Source organism: Grammomys surdaster, unplaced genomic scaffold (assembly GCF_004785775.1).
Source record: "Grammomys surdaster isolate TR1022 unplaced genomic scaffold, NIH_TR_1.0 126187, whole genome shotgun sequence".
Lineage (NCBI taxonomy): Eukaryota > Metazoa > Chordata > Mammalia > Rodentia > Muridae > Grammomys > Grammomys surdaster.
In genome coordinates this window covers 5,728,202-5,742,900 of record NW_021620993.1, presented here as the reverse complement: position 1 = coordinate 5,742,900, position 14,699 = coordinate 5,728,202, and the positions used below count along the sequence as shown (strand labels likewise).

Sequence of the window (14,699 nt, the reverse complement as noted above, 5' to 3'; positions counted from 1 at the left end):
GGTCTCTCAGTTGAACTTATAGCTCCTCAGTATTGCTCTCTAGCTGGCCAGTTTGTTCTGGAGGTCCTGTCTCCACCTTCTGAGTGTACTAGAAAGGCAGGCATACCATTATACCTACTCAACATTTACATGAATACTAGGGATCAGAACTCGCATCCTCACATTCTCACAGTAAGCTCTTTACCTGCTAAGCCATATCTCCATCCCTCTTCAATAATGTCTACCTTTTGGGAAGGTGGCTGGATACACCCAGGTCCTACATGGCTGGTTGGTATGAGCATCACATTAAAGAAATAGAACCTAAACAGCTAAGAAGGGATAGCGAGTTCAAGTTCACTTGGAATATGGATCTCTCAATAATATAATAGACTGAAATCAGAAACCAAGGTCCATGTTCCTGGTTTTTTTGTCCCTTAACTGTTCTCTTGACACTTGGGTTTTTTAAGCCATTATAGTAGATCTTCTCTCCTACATTCTCCTCTGACTTCTGTCTTCCCAGGCCATTCATAATGTGTCATCATGATCCTAGAATCATGACTCCTGAGTCAAGGAATAACTGTAGGAGCTACCTGAACTCACACAGTATCCTTGTCACTGTGTCAGAGTAAGCAGGCAGTATAGGCCAGGCAGAATAGCATTCCCTGACAGAAGATAGTCCAATGAGACAACTAAAAACAAAAAGGAGCTGACCTTTAAATAAAACTATAATCTTGGATCGCATCACACTAAATGCCAGATTATCTGCCATCCTTAAGTTATTATACTAGCCAAAGAGATTTATATTTCCCATAGCAGCCAATGTCAAGAGTTTTCCATATTACATTCAAGACAGCCAGTGTAGGCAGATTTGGAACTTTAGATGGATGAAATAGTCCTTTTGGCTGCTTGTGCCCCAGGACAGCAATGTTTGACTTCGTATGACACTGGTAACACTGACTGACCTCTGACATTGCAAAGGTAAGAGTTCTACAGAAAGATATTTTGAAAAGACCTTGGAAATTGGACAGCACCAGAATGTTCTGGGTGCTGATCCCTGTAAATGTTTGAAAACTGACAAACAGAAGCCTGCCAGGACAAATCCCTACTTTTAGTTTTTTGAGGTCTGTCCATGGAGTTCTCCATAGTGGTCATACAGATTTTCCTTCTGTGCTCACCACCATTTATTTAAACATAAATAAGTATGTTTTATTCTGATGCACATATCTTTGATGGTTTATAAAGTTGACTTTTCTTGACTTGAGGGACTTTGAGCTGCTAAATATTCACCCTGAGCATTTCCTCCCCTGTACTTAGCCATTTCCGAAGGAACCTCTTACAACGCTAATTTACATACATAAGTATATATTATTTAAATATCACCAATACTTAATATAAATAAGCAGTAAAACTAACCAACATGCTCATCATAACCATAGTTTGAAAGTATTTTATATCAAGTTTTGCTGACTGTGGAGCAATTCACTATTTTGAAGTAAAGAAAAAAAAACTAAATTTCCATACAGGAGTTTCCATCTCAAGTCTACTGAGACAAATGATGAAAGAATTCTCTCTATAGAACTAGTCTAGTTCTATAAGTGAAGAAAAGGAACTGGGATGACAGCTCAGTGGTCAAAGTGCTCACCTTACAAGCCTGAGGACCACAGTCAAATTCTCAGGCCTAGGTAAATGTCAGATAGGTGTGGTAGCATGCCTGTAATTCTAGTTTCAGGAGGCAGAGAGCAAGCTGGTTAGTTACATTTGCCAACTCTGAGTTTGATGGAGACCATAACTCAATGAATAAGGTAGAAGACAATTAAAGATCATTCCTAGCATCAACTTCATGCTTCCACATGTATGCATATACACAAAGGTATAGATACACCCTACACACATGTTCTTCTGAACATATAAACATACACACGTGAAAATGAAAAAAGAAAAAAAAAGTAAAGAAAGTAGAATAGATTTTGGATCTTACCAGATTGCAATTAAGGAACTCAGACAGTGACAGGCAATAGATTCTAATATCACAAAAACAAACAAAAAAAAATAAGAGCATCATGGGGCAAGTGTGGGAGCTGGAATACTGTTAGGACAGCTAGTAATGCAAAGAGATTACTGCTCACTCTGGGGGAGGTGATGGCATCGCCTTGTACGTGGGAGCCTCAAACAATAGAAATATCAGAGCTTAATCTTATAGTGTTTAAGATTTTGTTACAAAATAATAAGGAGTCTGTGGTTTGAAAAATGGAGAGATACAAAAGAAAAAAATCAACTGTAAGTCCAATCTTGGTCAACCTTTGATAAGTAATTTTGTGTATGTTAGAAATTAATTATAATAAAAATTCTCAATATTTTATTATGAATATTTTGAAATGCAGATAATGAGAAAAATGTACAATTAAAACTCAAGGATTCATCAGTGAATACTTTTACTCTGTTTGGTTTTATTCCCCTCACACACACTCATTTTCTCTCAAGTTTTTAAAGATAGGGTTTCTTGATGAAGTCCTGACTGTCCTAGAACTCACTCTGTAGACCAAGCTGGCCTCAAACTTAGAGACCCTCTGGCCTCTGCTTACTGAGTACTGGGATTAAAGGCATACACCAGCTATTCCCTACTCTTTTAAAGATACTACATAGTCTGTAGTAATGCTTTGTTTGGTGCTCCCAGTGTTGAAGTTCTTAGTGTCTGTAGCCATTGATGGTAACAACAAAGCCCATTGTGACTGTGTTTCAGGGGTCATTCTTTACACTAAAGGAGTATAACTGGTATAAATATAAGGATAACCCAGATACATCAGGGGAATTGTCTTCTTCTGCTCATGGCAGGTGAAGAAGCAGTGACTGTGTGGCCAGGAGCCTGTGGAGCAGGTGACATGGTGGCCTGACCAATTTTCTAAGTCTTAGGGACAATGAGAATGGTGACTTACCATGCTTCCAACTGCCATCCTTACCATAGAGCTGCAGTACTGTTCTCACAAAGTCCTTGGCATTAAAACAAACAACGGGGCATTTACACCTAAGTGTCCAAAACAGTATGTTCCTAGACAAGGGAAAATTCACCATTTAGATAATAATTTGGGTCTTGGAAAAATATTTTAATATCAAATAGCTAGCTATCCTTATACAGCATATACATACCTTAATTAACCAAAGAATCCTATGAGGTGGGCATTACTTCTTATGTACAGTTCATACACTGTGAAGCTTTGACTCAGGGCTTATCTCTGAGAAAAGCTTCTACTCCTGAAGCTCCTGTGCAGAATACACACAGTGGACCTAGTCCAAGCCCCTCCAAGCATTCCACCCCTCAGCATGCCATGACTTTCCTTCTGCCATTTCACTATGCCACTTCTACCCATACTGCTGGGGATGGCATATGCTCTTACATGACTACTCTTCTCCACCTACAACTTGTGCGACCTGCTCAAGAGATGTTCTGAGCAAGCAGCCTATCCACACACCTTTCACAGGACCCACATGTGCTAAACTGCAGCTTCTTCCATCACCTTATGAGACTCTGAATGTGGGATAACAGTTAACATTTATCACAGCAGATACCAGGCTACCATTTCACAAGGTTGTCACACTATAACTTAATAACTTATAAGTCAGGCACTCCATCCAGTATATAGATGAAGGGACTTGGATTCAGATATGCCACACCAAATAGATGGTAAGGTTGGGTTCTGATACTGTATCTTGCTACTGCCAGAAGATAAGCTCTAAACCACTAAGCCCTAAGTTCCTCTTTATGAAAAAAGTACAATAATATATTTAAAAGAGCTCTTTGATGGAGTAAGAAAGGAAGAAACCAAGAGCCCAGTAGACATGTACACTGAGTGATGTATAGATGGATTCTGCTTGTCTGGCTCCATTGATAGACACTGTATAGTGCTTTGAAAGTCATGTGTCTTGGCCTTGATTTGTTTGAACAGGAGACCAAGATGGTAGGGAGGTCAAAGTGCCAACAGCACTGGGTCTTGGCTTAGATAAGACTGTTAAGTGACATAAGAAAGAGAAGGAAGAAGTTAAGAATGGTAGAAAATGGGGTATGGGGACCTCCCTGACACATGCTGAAGAATACATCCAGGATGCAGTGATCTAATGGCTACACTGCCTTCTCTTGGGGGGAAATTCAGGCTGGCTGGAGTCTATCTTGGTAAGACAAACAGCAGAAAAGTTTCTTAGGAGTTGGGAGGTGGCTCAGTGGAAAAAAGCACTTGCCACGCAAATATGAAGACTGGAATTCAGGTTCTGTTCTAGTTTACTTCCTGTTGCTGAAATAAAACACCAGAAGCAACTTGGGAAGCATAGGGTTTATATAATCTTACAGGTTATATTTCATCATCAAGGTAAGTCAAGGCAGGAACCTAGAGGGAGAAACTGAGACAGAGACCATAAAGGAATGACTGCTTACTCACTTGCACCAGGCTCATGTTCAGATACCTTTCTTATACAACCCAGACCCACTTGTCCAGAGATGGTACCACTCACAGTGGGCTGGTCCCTCCAATATCAATTAGCAATTTTTAAAGTGCCTCATAGACATGGCCATAGTCCAATCTAATCAAGGCAAATCTATAGTTGAGGTTTCCTCTTCCCAGATAACTCTAGATTTGTGTCAAGTTGACAACTGAAGCTACCTATGACAGATTTCCAGAACCTATATAAATGCTTTGTGTCCTGCCTGTAATCCCAGCACTGGGAAGGCAGGGATCCCTACAGCAAGTTGGCTAGCTAGACTAGTTAAATAAATGAGCTCTACTTTTAACAAGAGACTCTGCCTTGATAAAACAGAATGCATACATAATGTGCATGTATATATACGTGCAAACACACACAACTCTTACACTTGCAAAATTTCTTAGTATATATTTATATATAAAGTATGATTTAAATTGATTTTGAATCTTAAATACACTACTGTAGAACTGGGACTATTTTCCCAGTTTTATAGTACATGAGAGACTATCTTTCCTAGAACTTAACATGCTTCAAAATGATATTGTGGCAGTGCTCCTGGGTGTGGAGTCATGAAATTGAAATAAGCAAAATGCTGCAATAGCCCTCATAGAGCTTAGTAGTGGGCATACAATAAACAAAATAAGATGTATAAATAGTGGTGGTGATAGACATTATAGAGAATGACTAGAGAGAGAGAACGGCCGCTAAAAGTTAGGCTCTCAAACAAAAAAATACAAGAGAACTGTAAAGATGGTGATTGCATATAGTGTTGGGCTAGGGTATTGTTTTATCCAGATGTTTAGAAAAGGGCTAAATGATAAAATAACACATGAATGAAGATGTGATAAGGTGGACAAAGTCTAGTTGATAAAGAAAAGCTCTTTACAGAAAGCTTTAATAAATGTAAAGGCACTAAAGAGCTAGAAAGTCTCTACCATATTTAGGCACAACTAAATAAAGTTCATTTGGTTCACAACTGCAGCAGCAAAGTCCAAAGAGCATGGCACTGGCTCAGTCAGGGGCCCTTGGCAGCATCACAGCATGATGAAGACACAGAAAGGGAACCAGCCAAGCACAGAAGAGGCCAAGCACATGGCAGTCTCACCTCATAACAGCCCACCAGTGTGAAAACTCACTCTTGCAAGACCACACAAATTCATTCAGGAAGGAGGAGCCTCTATGACCTACCCACTATCTGCTGAGTCTCTTCTCCTCTGGGTCTATCACCTCAAAACAGTGACCCTGGGGACTGAGCCTATATCTGTTTGGGTAATCTTTTACACTGTGTGAAGACATCTCTGTGTTTTCAATTAATTCTTTACTGGCAGAGAGCTAAATGCTGGCAGGATCTTGGTATGGTTATTTCTATAGCCCATCACTGGTCTCGTATTTTGTAAATATTTGTCTTTCCTCATTAGTCTAGAGGCAATCTAGAATTGTATATAATTGGTTGTAATAGTATATAATTGGTTGTAATAAAGACCTGATGATCAACAACTGGGCAAGAAGAGGGTAGAACTTCAGAGAAAGAAAGAGAGAGAGACAGAGACAGAGACAGAGAGAGACAGAGATACAGACAGAGACAGACAGACAAACTGGGAGAATAAATAAGATGTGGGGATTCACCAGCAGATGGACCAGTGTGGAGGAGAGAGATAGAGCTAGCCATGGGCAGAATGTAGTGCCAGGAATAGTTGGGTTAAGCTAGATAGCTAGGGCTGGGAGACTGCCCTAGTTAAAATGCCTAAGCTTTAAAATATTAAAAAGCCTCTGTGTCATTATTTATACTGCTGGCAGGTCCAAATGTTTATATATATTATACCAGCAAAACTGTTGCACAAATCACACCCAAGCCACATTTTCAGACAGGCACTATCCTTAGTACTACTGAACACAACTTCATATTTCCAGGCAGTGATGACTTATCCTTTGCCATAAGAGAAGAAACTAGAATGCTAGTGAAAATCACCTGGAACCCTGGTAGTGGCAGTGAGTTTTCAGGATAGAAGATGAGGCTTCCCCTTAACATTTCATTGCAAAGTTGTCACAATACTGGAATAGGCTCCCTTGGCATCAGGATGGGTTCTCCATTCCATAAACTCTGAGGGAGGAAACTACTGCTTTCATGTTTTTTTCCCTTTAAAATTTCATGTGTTCATAAAAACTAAAAGTTTAAATAATTAAAACTGGAGTTTGGGAAGTTTTAGCTTAAAGATTTATTTATTTATTATATATGAATACACTGTAGCTGTCTTCAGACACACCAGAAGAGGGCGTCAGATCTCATTACAGATGGTTGTGAGCCACCATGTGGTTGCTGGGATTTGAACTCAGGACCTCTGGAAGTGCAGTCACTGCTCTTAACCACTGAGCCATCTCTCCAGCCCGGAAGTTTTAGTTTAATGTAATAGATAAAGATTTCTTACCTGACAAATAGACTATGTGCTTCTTGCTTTGGGTCCGAGAAAGAGGAATGCTCAGTATGTATGTAGATACAGTGGTCTGTGGATTCGATGTCCTTTCCCAGAGCATCACCATGGGCTGAGAGAATCAGAGGGCTGCTGCCTTCATGGCTTTTTAGTAACACTACAATTCCTTTAACAGGACAAGTTAAAGCCTGTAAAGACACAGTAGTGCAAAGTCACAAATGAGAGCAAGCTATAAAACAAAGGAGTAACATCTATACTGAACTTTAAAAATACCATTTTCTGTGCATGTGCATGTATAAGTTCTGGTATAGGCAGACCATGGCACACATAGAAGTTAGAAGATAAACTGGAATATTGGTCTCCATCTTTCACTTGTTTGAGACAGAGTCTCTTGCTGCTTGTCACTGGGTATGCCAGGCTACCTAGTCCCTGAGCTTCAGGTGATTCTCTTGTGTTTGCCTCCCATTTTACCATGGGAGCCCTAGGATTACAAACACATACTATGACATCCAGCTTTTATAGGTTCTGGGGATCCACAGTTGGGTCTTCATGCTTGAACAGCAAGTACTTTATCCACTGAGCCATCTTCCCATCCCCCAACTGAGTTTTATTTTTAGATAGGGTCATCTATGTAGCCCAGGCTGGCCTAGAATGCCTGCTCCTCTAAAGTGTTTGAATTACAGGTGTGCACTATTACACCCAGGTTTCAGCTAATATTCACTACTCAACAAGATACTTTTCAAAAATAGAAAAAAAAAGTGTTTTAGGGCTCTGATTCCTAGTCTGGTTACTAAATGATTTTAGGGCTACCTTTCAGAGAAAGGCATGTTACAGTAACCTTGATCAGGGCTCTGTGGAGGCCCAGAAAGCAAAGATATTTCTCTGGCTTGGGTGGAAACCTAATATTCCAAGATAGCCAAAACAGGAGAGTTAGTGCAATTGGGCCAGAAAATCAATCACCTGGCCAGGGGACTACCTCTCAGGAAGGCAGACTCACCTTAAGCCATGCTAAATACATAGAAGGAATAATTGGTTTTTTAAACTTCTCTTTATTTTTTCTTCATTGGTGAGGATATAAAACTTGGCAAAGTACATTAGTCATTTTTTATAACTTTCAAACTTTAATAATTTATTTTTGCCAGGCAATGGTGGCACGTGCCTTTAATCCCAGCACTTGGGAGGCAGAGACAAGCGGATTTCTGAGTTCGAGGCCAGCCTGGTCTACAGAGTGAGTTCCAGGACAGCCAGGGCTACTCAGAGATACCCTGTCTTGAAAAAAAAATTATTTTTATTTTTAACTTTTTATTGATTCTTTGTGAATTTCACATCATTCACCCTAGTCCCACCCCCTTCATATCTGCCCTCCCCCTTGCCAAAAGAAAATAAAGATAGAATAAAAAAAAAATCTTGTCATGAAAGCTGCAATGTGTCCCACAGTCTACCCTTCTGTCCATACATCATTACTTGCAAAGGTACACTGCAATGAATCATTGGTCTGTTTGAATCCTCTGGCTTCTGCTACACTATCAATACTGGGTCCTCATGAGGGACTCCTATAGGATATCCTGTTGTTGCCCTGTGTCATGGAGATCCTGCAGCTTTAGATCTGCAGGGCTGGCCCTTTTATGTGTTCCAGCAGATCACAGATGGGGTAAATATTGGGGTGGGCCAACTCAAAACCCTGGATCTGGGCCTAGGAGGTATCTGAGTTGGTCAGCCTGCAAGCTCTCCTGTGCCTGTACCACCAGGGCGAGCTCGCCAGCACTGCCCTGGCTAGCTCCCCTAATGCTGCAACCAGCAAGGGGCAGGGTCAGCTCTCCTGTTCTTATGTCCTTAGGATCTGCTAATCTGGGCTTTCACCACCAGGGCCTATGCTCTTCTATGCTGCTCAGACAAGGTACAGGGCCCTTTTCCCAAGAGCTGCAGCCAATGAGGGGTGGGGCCAGCTTTCTTGCTCTCATAACTTTGGTGCTAGCTCAACCCATGGCACCCCATGGCAGATAAGGGGTAGGGACAGCTGTTCCCCCCCCCCAACTCCCAACCACAACTCTACTGTGCTGCCCAGGTGAGTTGCATGGCCTGCTCTCTTGAGTGCTGCAGCCAATGAAGGGCAGAGCCAGCTCTCCCCTACTCTCATAACCTCAGGGCCAGCTCTCCTGCCTGCTGCAGGTAGCAAGGGGCAAGGGCAGGGGAGAGTATCTCTTCCTTACCCAAGCCACCCCACATCAGATTAGGGGGTAGAAGCAGGCCAGCTCCCCTGAACTCATGTCCTAGGAGTCTCCTCACATATTGCTCCCCTACCTAGTCATCAAGGTCAGCTTTTCTGTGCTGCCTAGGCAAGGGGCAGGGCCAGAACATCTGAATGGCCTTTGGTGGTAACACTGGTCTGGGACATCAACACAGTCCTGGCTGCCATAGGACTACAGACCTAGATATGGCACTTGGTGGCAGCCTGAGCCAGGACCTCACCAGGCTTCCTCACACCTGCCTGTTCATCACCACCATCAAGACTCCAGTTTCATCCTTCTCCACAGTGCATGAACCTCTTGGCTTTGCTTTCTCTTCCATATCTCCACTGAGTACTCCATCTTTCCATCACACATTGTCTATCATAGTGACACCCACAGCAAGTGCTTCGGTGACTTTCTTCTAGCCACCCCTGGCAGCAGATCCCAGGCAGATCAAATAATTATCCTTTTAATGAAATAATATAGTTCTCTTTCCAGAATTCCCTCCTTCTAGCACAGTTGCATATAGAACCTCAGCTATACAGCTTTAAGTCTCCCTGCTTTTCTTAAATGTTTTTACTAATTCTTTGAGAATTTCATACATGAATGAATACCTTGTATTTTGATCATACTCAACCCATCTGTCTTAGTTTGGGTTTTACTGCTGTGAACAGACATCATGACCAAGGCAACTCTTATAAAGGAAAATATTTAATTGGTGCTGGCTTACAGTTTCAGATGTTCAGTCCATTCTCATCATGGCAAGAAGCATGGCATTGTCCAGGCAGACATGGTGCTGGAGAAGGAGCTTAGAGTTTTAGATCTTAATCCAAAGGCAGCAGAAGAATGGATTCCATGCTGGGCAGAACTTGAGCACAGTAGACCTAAAAGCCTGATTCCACAGTGACATAAAGCCTGACTTCATAGTGACATAATTCTTCCAACAATGTCACATCTCTTAATATTGCCACTCCCCATGGGCCAAGCATTCAAACAAGTAAGTCTGTGGGGACCATTCCTAGTCAAACCACATGTCACCCCTTCCCCTAGCCCTCCCAGATCTGCTTCCATTTCCCAATCTATACTGTCCTATTTTTTATTTGTATAACACACTAAGTCCAATTTGTGTTGCCCATACACTCATGGGTGTAGGCCATCCACTAGAGCCTAGTCAACCTATCAGGCCACACCTTCACAGAAACTTGACTTTACTTCACCATTTGTCAACAGTTCCTCACTTAGAGGTAGGAACTTGTGAGCTCCTCCCACTCTGTGTGAAATGTTGGCTGCTTGATCCTCTGAAGGTCTTGTGTGGCAACCACAGCTGTTAAAATTCAGGAAGGCTATAATCCAGTCATATCCAGAAGACACTACTTCATTCCAGTCTTCTCTAGGGTGTAGCTCTTAGCAATCTTTCTGTCCCCTATTCCATAATGGTCTGTGAGCCTTTCGGAGGGTGTGATATGATATAGATGTCCCATTTGTGGCTGAGAATTCCACAGACTCTTATTCTCTGACCTTTTTGGTCAGTTGTGTATTTTTACATTAACCACCATCCAATGCTCAAAGTAACTTCTCAAATAAGATCTGCATTAGTCTATAGGTTTACAAATAGACATTTAAGAGGGCAGTTCCTCTTTTCTGAACTATTTTTTTAAAAAAACATAATTTATCCTTTTCTTTTTGTCTCTAAGCATGCTTTTCCCATCATTTTGGGATCCTGTACTATTTCTCTAGCCACCATGTGGCAGCTTATTTGCTACGTAGCTGAGCTTCATACTAGCCTAATTCAAATGCCATGGCTTTCTCTCCTCCTCTTCTCTTTCTCCACTCTCTGAGCAGTTGCCAAGATTTACAGTTTTCTTGCCTTCAGGTCTTTCTTTTAAAGTAAATTGTCCTTGAAATTAAATTTAAAAAAAAGGCTTCCTCACTATAAAAAAAAAAAGATTCAACATAATTTGTATCAAGCCCCTAGCTCGATGTTTACAGAAAATATAATGACATAATGAAATAATAGCCGGGCAGTGGTGGCGCACACCTTTAATCCCAGCACTTGGGAGGCAGATGCAGGCAGATTTCTGAGTTTGAGGCCAGCTTGGTCTACAGAGTGAGTTCCAGGACAGCTAGGGCTACACAGAGAAACCCTGTCTTGAAAAACCAAAAAGAAAAATATGAAATAATGATAATATTTATATGGAAGTGCAAAGGGACCCTGATAGCCAAAAAATAACCTTGAAAAAAATTAACTCAGTTGGACGATGGAAGAGTCACACCTTCTGATTTCTAAATTTATTATAAACCTCAGTAATCAAGACAGTATGCTTTCTAGTATAAGACAGAAACAAAGATTAAAGGAAAGACTCAAACATATGGAAATCAACCCTTAGAGGTGACATACCATACACTTATAACCCTAGCATTCAGAAAACTGAGGCAGGAGGATGGTCATGAGTTTGAGTTTAAGGCCAGCTTGGAGTATACAGTGAAACTTTGTCTCAAACAAAACAAAACAAAAGCCCAGGATAGAAACAGAAATCAACCCTTAGATTTACAGCCAACTGATTTCCAATGAAAGTGTTATGAACATTAACTTTATTGTCAACTCGTCTGGACTTAGAGATACCACGGAAATATATATCCTTAATGTGTCTATAAGGATGCTTTTAGAAAGGCTTAATTTAGCAGGGAAGACCTACTCTGAGTGTGGGCAACATCATCCCATGTACTCAGGTCCTGGAATGAATATAATAAAATGAAGAAAGTCAGATAAGACATCTGTTTCTGCTTCCTAAACTGTGAGTGCAATATGACCAACTATCTCAAGCTTCTGCTATCAGGCCCTCTCCACCATAAAGAACTATATTCTCAAATTTTGAGCAAAATAAACCCTCCCCCCCAACTGTTTTTGTCAGAGATTTTCTCACAGTAATGAGAAAAGTAACTAATAAAAGCACTAAAAGATTTAAATGAGAGGCTGGAGAGATGGCTCAGTGGTTAAGAGCACTGACTGTTCCATAGGTCCTGAGTTCAATTCCCAGCAACCACATGGTGGCTCACAACCATCCGTGATGAGATCTCATGCCCTCTTCTAGTATGTTTGAAGACAGCTACAGTGTACTCATATAAATAAAAATAAATATTAAATTTTTTTTTAAAAGAAGAATTAAAAGAGAAGAGTATTTTCAACAAATAGAGATGGGATGAATGGATAGTCACCTGCAAAGGGTGAATTTCCACAGCCTAGAAAAAGATTAACTAGAATGGATCACGGATTTAGATTTAAGAGCTAAAACCACAAAACACTTAAGAATAAAACTAGGGCAAATCTACTTGACTTGGGGAAGACAAAGCAGGGGTTGGGGAATGTGAATATGTAAGTGTATATGGAAGCCAGAGCAGAAAGCCAGATATCTTCTTCAATTGCTCTTCATGTTATCGCTTTGAGACAGAGTATCTCACTGAACGGACAGCTTAGTCTTTTAGCTAGGCTAGCTAGCTAGCTACAAAGTGCACAGGATTCCCAGTCTCAGTCTTCCAATGCTGAGGTTACATGCATGCAAAGCTGTGCTCTGCTTTTTCTATGACTGCTGGGGATCTGAACTCAGTTACATATGCTGGCAAAGCAAATGCTCTTACTCACTGAGCCATCTCCCCAAGCCCCAAGCATTCTGAATATGCTAACAAAAGAAAAAAATGGGATCTTTAGATTTAAAGGTTTTTTTTTTCTCAAATTTCTCAAGAAATTTGAAGGAAAATCTACAGATTGAGAAAATTGCAAGCCACATACCTTATTAAGGATCAGAATCATATAAAAACATATAGAGAATTCTTACATATCCAAAATAGAAAAAATCATAACCTAATTCAAAAATAGGCAAAAAACTTGAATTTCACCAAAGATATATGAAGAACAATAAGTACCTAAAAATGTTCAGTATCACCACTGTTGAGCTAATGCACTTCAGCAGTACAACAGTAACACTTGGCATCCACAAGAATGGCTTAAGTAGAAAATAGAATAAAATCTCCAGCAGGTGCAGAATTTGACCCCCTCAGGCGTTACTGGTGGAAGGTTGAATGGAGAACCTTCTCTAAAAAACAGTTTGTCAGTTGCCCAGAATTGACAAGAACCCTACATTGTCACAATCACTTGCTGAAGTAGAGGAAGCAAGGCTTAAAATCTTATTTCTAGTTCTTATCAAAATCAGAAAGAGGATTTGTTTTGAAGTGAGGTCTTAACTATGTTTCCGAGGCTGAACCCTAATTCCAGAGTTCCAGTTACCCTCCTGCCCTAGTCTCTCAAATGCTAGCACCTCAGGCATGTGACACTACTGTTTTACTAACCTGCTTGGCGCTGAGCTGTGTGGAACTGTCCTTGTACATCAATGTCACCACCAGGGCTGCTGCCTGCTTGAGAGCATCCATCAGCTGGACTTTAGCCAAATCACCCAAATATCTAACATCACACAGCTTTCTTCCCAAAGCTCTTGTGTCCTCAGAGTTTGGCCAGGATTCAGTCCCATCAGTATCTTTTTCCAGTGTTATGTGTTTACTTGCTTTTTGGGGGTAATTACTACATGTAACATACTTTCTTTTAAGATTCAAGCTGTTCTTATATTCTTTGCCTATATTTTCCTTTAGGAAATGCTTTCTCTTATGCTCTAAGTTCTGTAAAACTGAAGCTTCCTGATCACACTGTGGAATTAAGTAACTGGAAAGACTCAATGAGCTGATGCTGTTCTGTACTTGACCAGCAGAGAGCTGACATGTGAGCTTAGTAATGGAGGGCTGACGAGAGAGCTCAATGGATCCTCTTGGTGTCTGGGTTATTAATGACTCAGGATTCTGCAGAAAAAAGGAAAAATATTTCATTACAACATAGGTTCACAAGACATGTCTAAAAACCAAGTGCATTTCTGATACAGCTTATCAAAATAATGGGAGCACACAAAGAGCACACAAGTCTTACATTCTCCATCATCTTTCTCTTTTCCTTTCCTGGTACATGCTAAACAAATGTTCTACCACTGAGCCACCCCTCCAGCCCTAGAACCACACTTTCCAAAAGAACTAGGAAGTCTTTCTAGACTATGTGATCCTGGAGCTAGAGCAGGTACAGGCTCAAAATGTTTCCTCAAGCCCCTATCTAGAAGTGACTCATCTCAGAAGATAATGATCAAGAGTGAGGCCTGCAATTACAGTTCCAAGTAGAAAGCAGACATAGAAAAAATGAAATCCTAAAAAATACTCGATAATGTTAATTGACCTATTAAATTAACAAAACTATAGTTCAGCAATATCTGTCTTCATTCTAGCAATATGCAGGTAACACTGGCAGATCCACCCACTAGCAGGAGAAAAGCATCTCTACCCATCTCAATACATTAGTTTGCAATGGTACTTGTCCTTTAATATTCATTTCCAAATTTATAATTTACCTTTTGCTTTGCACAACTGCACATTATATTAATTTTAAAGTAATTTTGAGCTGGGTGGTGGTAGATGATGCCTTTAATCCCAGCACTCAGGAAGCAGAGGCCAGCCTGGTCTACAGAGTGAGTTCCAGGATAGCCAGTGCTCAATTGAGTCTCAA

At 40.7% G+C, this 14,699-nt stretch overlaps 1 protein-coding gene across 1 annotated transcript in view; it reads right to left on the bottom strand.

The window, feature by feature from the left end:
- Window positions 1-14,087, bottom strand: part of Poln (DNA polymerase nu) — a 130,461-nt gene extending 116,374 nt beyond the window's left edge. Inside the window, exons 1-4 of the mRNA XM_028758297.1 lie at window positions 14,076-14,087; window positions 13,451-13,951; window positions 6,876-7,066; window positions 2,913-3,025 (exon numbers count right to left, since the gene is read on the bottom strand). Of these exons, the coding sequence (XP_028614130.1) occupies window positions 2,913-3,025; window positions 6,876-7,066; window positions 13,451-13,951; window positions 14,076-14,087 (817 nt within the window). The remainder of the gene's footprint in view (window positions 1-2,912; window positions 3,026-6,875; window positions 7,067-13,450; window positions 13,952-14,075) is intronic.
- Between the last annotated feature and the right edge of the window lie 612 nt (window positions 14,088-14,699).